The sequence below is a fragment of the Salmo trutta genome, chromosome 1 (assembly GCF_901001165.1).
Source record: "Salmo trutta chromosome 1, fSalTru1.1, whole genome shotgun sequence".
Taxonomy (NCBI): domain Eukaryota; kingdom Metazoa; phylum Chordata; class Actinopteri; order Salmoniformes; family Salmonidae; genus Salmo; species Salmo trutta.
The window spans coordinates 21,769,780-21,781,274 of NC_042957.1; the positions used below are offsets into that span (position 1 = coordinate 21,769,780).

General features: G+C 43.5%; 1 protein-coding gene across 1 annotated transcript; it reads left to right on the forward strand.

Moving 5' to 3' along the window:
• Nucleotides 1–7,431: 7,431 nt before the first annotated feature.
• tmem18 (transmembrane protein 18) lies at nt 7,432–9,250 on the forward strand. Its single transcript, XM_029745066.1, has 5 exons — nt 7,432–7,591; nt 7,955–8,072; nt 8,202–8,256; nt 8,369–8,462; nt 8,557–9,250. Exons 1-5 carry the CDS (start codon nt 7,499–7,501, stop codon nt 8,653–8,655), a joined length of 459 nt encoding a protein of 152 aa, XP_029600926.1. The 5' UTR covers nt 7,432–7,498; the 3' UTR covers nt 8,656–9,250.
• The last annotated feature ends 2,245 nt before the right edge of the window (nt 9,251–11,495 follow it).

Below are 11,495 nucleotides of genomic sequence, written 5' to 3' on the forward strand. Positions count from 1 at the left end.
CTTCAAAGGCTGGATAGAATCCAGTATACAGCAGCGTAAAAAAATTGTCATTAGCTTATTGGGTTAGGTTGAAAGTGTCACGTCCTGACCATAGAAAGCTTTTATTTTCTATGGTAGAGTAAGTCAGGGCGTGACAGGGGTTTTTGTCTAGTTTGTATTTTCTATGTTGGGTGGTTCTAGTTTCTGTTTTTCTATGTTTTTTGGGGGGGATGATCTCCAATTAGAGGCAGCTGGTCATCGTTGTCTCTAATTGGGGATCATATTTAAGTGGTTGTTTTTCCCACCTGGGTTTGTGGGAGATTGTTTTGAGTTAGTGTATGTTGCACCTCTTCGTCACGGTTTGTTGTTTTGTTTATTAGTTTATTTATATGTCTTGCATTTATATGTTTATGTCTTTCACTGTTATAATGAAATGTGGAATGATATACACGCTGCGCCTTGGTCCACTCCTTTAAACAACTGTGACAGAAAGGCTGTGAGGTTGAGCATCCCACTGCTACTGTTCTAGACGACCGTTGGGAATATACTAGTAGACTAGGCAGTTGTTTTGGTTGAAAAGTTGGAAAGCTTGCTGGTGAGAGTGGTTTGAGGGAGTTGGAAGTTGGCCCTTCTGTGGTGATAGGGGATGTTCCTCCATGGTTACTCTCAGATCCTGTTGTTGGTCTAACCTAGCTAGAGGAAAGGAAAGATTGGTCAGAAGTCAGTGAAATCGGGAAACTGGTTGACAATTGGTAGAAGTTTTTTTTATGGCTTTTCACAGACGGATCTAAGGACCCAGATACTGGGTACACAGGAGCAGACGTTTACATTCCTGAATTTGATGTGCAGATATGTAGAAGACTAACAGATGAACTGTCAGTATACTTAGTTGAACTGTTGGCGATATTAGTTGCCCTCCAGTGGGTGGAGGATGTACAACCTGTTAGAATTATAGTATGCTCAGATTCTCTGTCTGTATTGAGTAGTTTATTATCTGGTAAATCTAATTTGGGGGATGGGGGAGGGTCTATTAGAAGTTAGTAGGGCTTTTTTACATTTTCTCAGAAGTACTGAGTTAGGTAGGAGGATTTCAAAATGTTGTAAACTGTGATTGACCACACACTCCGATAGGTTTATGTGTGGACACAACAATACGGACTCTGAGTCTGACATTTAGTTGTGATTGGGAAGCTGCGGGCTTTGCTTAGAACTCAGGGAGAAGTGATGGAGAAGCTGAAAGCTGTGGCTAGCGATCAACCGTTGATAAACAAACAACCAAACTTTACTTGGTGTGGCGACGGTTCGGCACGGCTGTGCTGTGACTGGGTCAGAGATGGCAAGAGAGAGTGATGGAGAAGAAAGTGAAGCAAGTATGGAGCATAGTGATACAAATAAAGAAAGAGAAAAAGAAAGCAGGAGAAAAGGGAGTAGGGATTTGAAGGGGAGCGAGAGGTCTATGGAGGCAGAGAGGCGGCAGAAAAGGACGTTTGAGGAGACTAATGCTAGCGGCAGTTCAGAGGTAGAAAGTACAGAGGTAGGGAACATAAGACACGAGGGGAGCATGGACATGAGGAAGAGCATAAAGTGATTCTGAAGTTTAGGGAGGAAGGGGAGTTGTGGCTATGAGTCCAATAAGGTTGACAGCTGTGGTAAAAGAGTTGATTGGGGAAGTTGTCAATGCTAAAATGTTGAGATGGGATCTTGTTGGTGTTCTGTAAGGACATGGTGCAGAGGGAAAAAGCTTTCAGAGTGAAGCAAATAGGGAAGTGTAAGGTGGTGTCGAGCAGCCGGAATGATCAAGCAGGGAAGCAGTGGATTAAAGGGGTGATAACAGGAGTGCTTGTGAGTGTTGGCACTAAATAGGTAAGTGACGACTTGAGAGGAGGAGTTCTAGGGAACGTTCAAAGAGTGCAAGCAACAAGGGGTGGAGTTAGGGTATATAGCCTGCCTATTCTGTTACACTTCAAGGACCGGGTACTGCCAAATAAAGTAACCATATGATATATTAGTTATTAGGTGAGGGCGTATGTACCGAAGCCTTGAAGATGTTTTAACAAGCCAGAGGTTTGGGCAACAGCCTGTAAAGAGAAAGAGGTGTGCCGGGTGTGGAGGGGAGCATGAGTATGGGAAGAGCGGGGATGGTGTACAACCAATGTGCTGCAGCTGTGGGGGTGCTCATAGTGTGGCATAAAGTGGGTGTGAGGCTATGAAGATGGCAGTGGAGGTGCAACAAGTGAGAGTGGAGAGAGGGGTGTCATATGCAGAGGCAGTGAGGGTGGTCCAGGTCCAGGGAGATACAGGTTCAAGGAAGAAATGGGTAGGAGCATCTAGACTGGGGATTACGGGGCTGGTGGGCGGTGATATGGTATACATAGATAAGAGAAAGTTGGTGATGTTCGTAGCATGAGCTATCAATAGCACTGCTAAAGTAGAGTCAAAAACAAAGAGTATTCAGCTAATAGTGAAAGCTGCTGGGAGACATCTGAGTATGACAGTGTTGACATGGGAAGAGGTTTGATATTACCTCAGTCAGCCGAGGGTGGAGTCATTGATTACTGGATCTTAATTATGGTGGTAATACTACAATGGAATGCTCAAAGCCTGTTGGCTAATGGGCAGGAGTTCAAGCAGTTCATTGTAGATATGCCAGCTAAGCCTGATGTGATTTGTGTGCAGGAAACATGGCTCAAACCGACTGTGGAGTTTATCATACAGGGATATGTCGTGGTTCGTAGGGACAGAGATGTAGGGGGAGGGTGTGTCACCTTCATGAAGCAAGGACTTTCCTACAGGATGCTACACAAAGGTATTGACAGGAATATGTGGTGGTGGAGGTGTGGTTGAGAGGAGGGGTGGTAGTGAACTACTATAATCTGTGTCTGATATTGGACCTGGAAGTGTTGGAGAGGGTGAAGGGCCAGGATAGAAGTAAGGTAATGTGGTGTGGGGATTTTAATGGGAGGAGGTCAGATACCTGGCCGTTTATAGGGAGGAGGTCAGATACCTGGCTGTGTGGTGCTAGGACAACAACCTCTTCCTCAACGTGATCAGGACAAAGAAGATAATTGTGGACTACAGGAAAAGGAGGGGCTGTAGTGGCGCAGGTTGAGAGTTTCAAGTTCCTTGGTGTCCACATCACCAACAAACTAACATGGTCCAAGCACACCAAGACAAGTCGTGAAGAGGGCACAACAAAACCTATTCCCCCTCAGGAGACCGAAAAGATTTGGCATGGGTCCTTAGATCCTTAAAAGGTTCTACAGCTGCACCATCAAGAGCATCCTGACTGGTTGCATCACTGCCTGGTATGGCAACTGCTCGGCCAAAGGGTAGTGCGTACGGCCCAGTACATCACTGGGACCAAGCTTCCTGACATCTAGGACATACTATATACCAGGCGGCCCTGGTATATAGTAGGTCGAAGACTCCAGCCACCTTAGTCATAAACTGTTCTCTCTACTACCGCACGGCAAGTGGTACTGGAGCGCCAAGTCTAGGTCCAAGAGACTTCTAAACAGCTTCTACCTCCAAGCCATAAGACTTCCTGAACATCTAATCAAATGGCTACCCAGACTATTTGCATTTCCCCCCCCCCCTCCCTCTTTTACACCACTGCTACTCCCTGTTTATTATCTATGCATAGTCACTTTAATAACTCTACCTACATGTACATATTACCTTAACTAACAGGTGCCCCCTGTATATAGCCTCGCTATTTTTATTTTACTGCTGCTCTTTAATTATTTGTTACTTTTATTTCTTATTTTTGTAGGTATTTTTCTTTAAACTGCATTGTTGGTTAAGGGCTTGTAAGTAAGCATTTCACTGTAAGGGCTACACGTGTTGTATTCAGTGCATGTGACAAATTAAATTTGATTTGATCATTACCCCGTAGTATGCCCAGTAGGCTGTAGGGAGGAGGAGGTGTCCATGGATGGAGTAGGCAGGTGGGTGTTGGGAAGGGCAAAGTGGGATTAGTTTCAGGAGCTGAGTGAGCAGGTGATGGCTCGGGTGTATATGAGAGGGATTTGGATAGTATGAATAAATGGGTGAGAACAGCGTTAGTGGGGACAGCTACTGAGGCTTCAGGGAGGAGTTCAGGGAGGAGGAGGAGGAAAGCAGTGCCATGGTGGATGGAGGAGTGTGGGGAAATGTTGAGGAGTAGGAACAGGGCATTTAGAGTATCGAAAAGGACGCATAACTTCCAACATTTGATTCAGTATAAGCAGGCACAGGCTCTAGTGAGGAGAACTATCCGTCAGGCAAAGAGGTCATGTTGGCATCGGTTCTGTGACACCAATGGAAGGGCGACACCTGTGGGAGAAGTGTGGGGGGATGATTAAAAGGACGAGTCAGAAGGGAGTGGGATTATCCAATGTTGACGATTGGGAAGGATGTGGCAGTAACAGATGAGGAGAAGGCATAGATGATGCCCAAAGCGTTTGTCCAAGTGCATAGCTCGGCAAATTTGGCAGAAGAGGGGGAGAGAAAGGAGCATCCTAGAGTGCTGGATAGGAGGGAGGATGTAAATGATGAATGCACCATTTACCATGGCAGAGGTGAAAAAGGTAAATAGGTTAGGCTGTGGTAACTTCACCTGGGAAAGATGAAGTGTGCTATGTTATGTTGGCCCATCTTAGTGATGAGGCATTGGATAAGGAATTGGTGTTATACAACAGAGTGTGGGAGGAGGGGAAACTACCAGGCAGTTGGAAGGAGGCAGTAGTGGTACCAATCCGGAAGCCAGGAAAGGACCCAACGAGCTCTCCCCTGCACTCCTCGCAACAAGGGGGAGAGAGGCCTTCTCATCAAAGTTTGCCTTCACCCCCACCACCACTCTAGTTTCTTACCTCCCAATGAGGAACAAGAATGTGGCCCTCCTGAGCACACCTCACAAAATGGCTGAGATCAGTGATCGTCAGGACAGGAAGCCAGCCATCATCCTGGACTACAACCACAACAAAGGAGGTGTGGACAACCTGGACAAGGTAATTGGAACTTACAGCTGCAGGAGGATGACTGCCCACTGGCCCCTGGTCATCTTCCATAACATCATTGTTGTGTCCTCATACAATGCCTTTGTGATATGGAACAAGATCAACCCTACCTGGATGCCTGATAAGAGGAACAAGAGGAGGGTGTTCCTGGAGCAGCTGGGAAAGGCACTTGTAACCCCATACATTCAAAGAAGGGAGCGCCTCCCCCGCACAGTAGCCTCTACAGCACTTGTGAAAACTGTTCAGGGGGCTGAATCTTGTTCTGATCCACCTGAGGCTGCAGCTGGGGCAGGCAAGAGGAGGAGATGCCAATTATGCCCTCCAAAGAAAGACTGTAAAATAAATACTATGTGCTGCACATGTGAGAAATACATCTGCAAAGTCCATGCACACACACTTGCATACTGTCCTACGTGTGCTAATTAGAGTTGATTTATGTTCTTCACGTTTTTGTTTAGTATCTATTATCTTATTTTATTCTTATTGTTGTTGTTTATACAACTTGTGGGTGGGGGCAATGGTTAAAAAATGGGAGAAGGCTAGTATTTTGTAGTTGAATTCCTCATTGTACAGTATATAAGAATATATCACTATGTTGCCAAAAAAGTTCAAGACTGTTGTTCCCCTTTAATAAAATCCATTCAAACTCCTTTCTGCACATTTCTGCTACTTTCTTAGGCTATACAAGTGCTATCTCTTGCTAAAAAAATTATGTTTACACCTATGCAGTACCTTTAGCAATAATAATAATAATAACAATAATTAACCTCTACTTTAGTAAAGAAAACAATTATGACAGGTGTGTTGTAATAAAAACGAGTGGTGTCCACTCATTAAATGCAGTCTTTCTGCATTGTGAAGAGGGAAAACCCAGATATTCACAAAGTGTGTGATGAATGACAGGTTGTTTCTTCAAGCAAAATAGATTTGGGGTTTAAAATTCAATTAAGCTGCTTTATTTTAGGGGTTTAGTGAAGGTGGGTCATTTTTGACCGTTAAGACAAGGGGAGTATACAGGATCTTAAGATTACACAAGGTTTTAGAGACGTCTGGATACTGTGTATCAGGATTTTGTGGCCATTTACACAGATAGTTCAAAAGATCCAAGGACAGGACGCACTGGGTCAGCATTTGTAGTGCAGGAATGTGGGGTTGAAGTCAGGAAACATATTACAGATCATCTGGCTGTATATGTGGCGGAGCTGATGGCCATACTGTTGGCATTTGTATTTTATTTAACCTTTATTTAACTAGGCAAGTTAGTTAAGAACATATTCTTATTTACAATGACGGCATACCAAAAGGCAAAAGGACTCCTGCGGGGACGGGGGCCTGGGATTAAAAATAAAAATAAATAAAATAAAAATATAGGACAAAACACACACCACAAGAGAGACAACACAACATAAAGAGAGACCTAAGACAACAACATAGCAAGGCAGCAACACATGACAACACAGCATGGTAGCAACACAACATGGCAGCAGCACAACATGGTAGCACAAAACAGGGTACAAACATTATTGGGCACAGACAACAGCACAAAGGGCAAGAAGGTAGAGACAACAATACATCACACATAGACACTTACTGTCAGTAAGTGTCTATGATTGAATCTTTGAATGAAGAGATTGAGATAAAACTGTCCATTTTGAGTGTTGGTTGCAGCTTGTTCCAGTCGCTCGTTGCAGTGGGTGGAGGAAGTCAAGCCAGACAGAGTAGTTATTTGCTCTGATTCATGTGCAGAGTTATTGAGTCTCCAGTCTTTTAGCTAACATAGCAGACAAGACCTGCTTTATGAGGTGCTACAAACCCATGGCAGGATTCGACAGATGGGTGTACAGATAAGAGTTACTCGGGTCCCAGCCCATGTAGGGGTAGAGGGGAACTGGCTAAACAAGCACTTAGAAGGAAAGTCAGGGAGGGGAGGACGGCAGGAAGGGACAGAAGAGAGGAGTCTATTTTTACATTATTAAGGCTGGGACACAGCCAGTTGAATAAGAACTTAATTGTCATAGGAAAGCATCCAACAGGAAAGTGTGATTATTGCCGGGAAACAGAGCCCATGAAGCATGTATTGCTACAGTGTGGGCAGTATCAGAGGGAAAGAGAGAGGCTGAGATCAAGTATGAGGGAGAAGGGGATACAGGAAATTAGATTAAAGAGTATATTGAGTAAAACTTCATTAGATTTAGATTCATTAGAGTCTCAAATGTTTTGTTATCTTTAAGAGCAACGGGCTAGGATTTAGTTTCCCCTGTCTCTGGCCCACACTCCAGTACTGTAGGTGGCGGTAATGCACCATGACGTTGGATGCCAACCACCGATAAACCCCACCGAAGAAGACCACACACTCCAGTACAGTAGGTGGCGGCATTCAACTTAAAAAAAAAATATCGGACCGCCACTATATCATAGAAGAAGAAGTAGCGGTGACGTCAAGTTTCGGCGACGGAGGGGGCGTTGCTTCCGCATTCGTTTCTTGTGTTTACACAGTAGTTGTGAACGTGTATTTTGTCAAGATGACTGATCAGAAAGCACAAAATATAAGCTCTATTCCAATCGATGCATTTAGCAATATGCGAGTCACATCAATATGGACATTTCTGATGTCTGTAAGTTTGGTTTGTCTTTCTTATTCGTCGGAACGTTCTCTTTGATGCTAGCTTGCCTTAGGAAAGATGAGTTAGCCTAGCTAGCTTAGCTTGAGAGCTAGCTGTCTTTGTTGGTTTCTCTGCTAGTCAAAATAGAGAAATATCTTACAAGATAAAATAGATTAAGATAGGTCTGACCAGTTATCTGGTTGTTGTGAATTTAGAGTGCTAACTAGCTAGTATTACAGCTGTTGCTTATGAGTTAGCTTGCTGCTTATCTAGTAGCTAGTATCAATGCCAACCCACTGTCCTCTAACACGATGCTGTTGATTGTTTGGAAATGTAGTTAGCTAGCTAAACCGCTGTTTAATTTCATGTCTGCAGATACAGTGGTCTGAGCCGTGGCTTATTGGACTTCTGGGGTTCCATGCTGTCTGTCTCCTCGCAACTCTCCTGACACGTAGGTTCTACAGAGTGCAAATATGCCAGTTCCTGGTTATGGGTAAGTGGATGTGTGTTTCAACTACTTGCATTGTATAACATATTGTTGGTTATATGTGATCTCTACACATTTTATACACAAACATTTATTCATGCCATCCAGTAATTACTGTTTCTCCTCTCTCCACAGTATGCATGGTGTACAGTGCTGAATATCTGAACGAGGTGGCAGCCATGAACTGGAGGTAAAGATGTAATTGAGCTGCAGGCCATGGTATACTGGGTGAAAATATGTTGACTGTTTTTTTTGTAATTGAGTTAGTGTAGTGAGGAACAACTTATTTTGTCATTTCACAGGTCATTTTCCAAGTTCCAGTACTTTGACTCAAATGGGATGTTCATATCTTTGGTCTACTCCATTCCCCTTCTGCTCAACACAATCATCATTGTTGTAAGTTTTAAAGGTCATTCTTAACCATTAAATCCCAAGTGAAAGAGAGCTGATCCTAGGCCTGTGTTAACAGATTTGTGCATGTGTGTCTCAGGCGTTGTGGGTGTACAGGACGTTCTCCACCATGATAGAGCTGAAGACCCTGCAACTGAAGAGAAAGGCCCGTAGAGAGCAGAACAAGAAGACTGACTAATCACTCTCCTCTGGGACCTCCATTGGATCAGTGGGGTGCTGATGCTGGGAATCACCTCAACTGGATCCATGTTAGCTTGGCTAACATGGTGCCAAATCAGCATCACATGGCAAACATCTGCATCACAACATGCTTGGTCCCAGTGCTTCGACTGCCTAAACTTTTTGAAAGGTAGATCTGTACTGTGTTTGTATTAACTACAGTATGAGAAGAGTGGAGGGGGTGATCACTATTGTCTTCCATCTTTTCAATGTGTAAATCTCACACCTGCGTTGCTTATATACTTGCCCAAGTTGATTCCCTCTGCAAATCAGAACAGACTGGATGGTTGAAGAAGTATGGTTGTGGTAAAGTTGCCTTTTTTTCATTAAGTGAATATCGTTTGATGGAATACAGTGTACATATAAAACATTTATTAAGGGGACCAAATATGTTATCAAACATTTATAACATTTTTTTCTTCATATTATGTGATGAGAAGGTAGCCTACTTGATTTGCACAACAGTGTAATGTTCATGGCAAATATTGTCGTTATTTTGCATGTAGAGATAATGGTTATGGAAAATAAAATGTTGTATTGAGGCATAAATGCAATTTTTTGGAACCCGTTATATAATGTGAATTCATGGAACCATGTGAATCCACTCCTGCACTTGTTCTGTTCTCTACTAGTCCACAATAGGGCGATAGTGACCCAATGACTACATGCTCTGTGCTCCAACACCCTCTGCGTGGTCGTAAAACAACTGGATAAATCTGGTTTTCATGGGAAATGAAAAAAGAGGACTTTAACAAGGCGACACTCCATCTTAACTCCTCCTCCATATTTACTGGATTGGTTCAACAGTGCAGAAGAGAACCTCCCCGGACAGTTTTTTTCCTCCCCGGCGGGACCAGAAACGCCACAACATTAGGTTAGCGCTCCATAAGGAGAGACATCAAGGATCAATAGCAAAGGAGCCTTTAAAGATGATTAACAGTGTAGATGATGCTACAATGAGTACATCATTTATTTCACCGGGTCAAAGCAGATAAAATACCAAGGGTATCATCATGTTGATCTTTGGCAGATACTAAGAAAACCTAAGCTACATTTACAAAAAGGCCGACCCTTCAAAAGAGGTCCAATAACTCACACCCCATTTTTCACTCTTTATCTTAGAGAGAGTGACATCTGATTCCAGCTGCGAGTTATTTATTCACGTTCTTTATTTTCCCAGATGCATCCGACGTGTATTGGAATGCGGTTCCTGTGTTGGTATGCGGTTCCTTTCATGATCTTCCAGGGTTGATAGCTACGGACGTGATCATGTTCTCGGTTACAATCATGTTCTGAAAGTCATCTGAGGAGTTAAAGAGGAGGAGGGGCTTGGCAGGGCATTCATTGTCTCTGGTCTGTGGGGTTGTTGCATGCTGAGGCCTGATGTTTTCCCCTTTCAGGATAGCTATGCAGTGATTCCCCTGCCAAAAGAAGGGCTTTAGAAGTCCTCCTCCTATGGCGAGGATAGACAGGTGCTTGCTCATCCACACTGGTTTACATGCATGCAGAAGACCTAATCTTCTGAATATGTTCTGGGATATAAACTAATGCGGGAATATGTAAAATCATAGAAGTTACCAAAGAGGAATCAGATAGAGGGAGGATTGCATGGAAATATGAAAAGAGACTATGGAAACCATATGTGGAAACTTATCCACTTCTGAATTCTAAGCACAGTATAGATTTGAAAAAGCTAACAGGTGCTTAAGCTCTCGTCCAGTTGTATTCTGTGCTTGTGAGCTCGCCTATTTTCTGACAATGTGCCTTGTCAGGGTTTGCGGTGTTGTGGCCTGCAGATGCCCAAAACCTCATGTTGTTTGGATCCGTGAATGATTCACCACCCATCTCTCTCACCTTGTAGGCCTTGTCAGGGAATTCCTGTTTGATTCCATTCCCAGATTCCGGCCTGGCCATTGCAGTGCCGAGGAAACTGTTAGAAACGTTCCCAACCTTAGTCCATGTTGTGAATCGGATTTCAGACAAGCATCTGCAAAACATCCTCACAAACCCTTGGCACAGGTCCCTGGCAAACCCAGGTGAAAGAACAAGGAGCGAGCAGATACTGCCAGCTTATTAAAAAAGATCCCCTTCAACCCCTGAAAACGTCACTCCGTTGCAGTGCCGATTATTATTACATAGATGCCTACATGCTTTGACTGTATGGAAGTTGCCACTAAGTGAGCTGGAATCAGAGTAGATCTTGCAGATGTTTTTGATTGCACCCCCATCTGTGCTGAATGACAAACCAAATAAACACCAAACATTGTATGGGAGATAAACAAATGTATGTCCTCACTCACGAAACCGGATATGGCAGCACACACATTGTATGGGAGATAAACAAATGCTCTAATTCTGTGTTGCTTACGACTTAAATCATCTGATCAACTGAGGTGAACAGTAAGCAATGACATCACAATATGACTATTAGTTGATCTCTCTTGGAATCTCTGTCTGTGCTCTGTCTCAAGTGCTTCCCTGACTGTGTGAGGTATAATGAGGTCATAAGATTAGACTTTGCTATACCAGTATATAATTAACCTGGCCAGGTTGGAGAGGAGAAAGGTGGCCAGTACTACATGCAGGTAGCCTAGCGGTTAGAGTGTTGGGGCATAAACCGAAAAGTAGCTGGTTCAAATACCTGAGGGGACAAGGTAAAAAAATCTGCCGATATTCCCTTGAGCAAGGTACTTAACACTCTTTTTATTATTCTTTAAAAAAAAATTATAATTCAAGCTGCTTTATTGGCATGAAAATCATTGTGTCAATATTGCTAAAGCAACAATGCATACAATATAC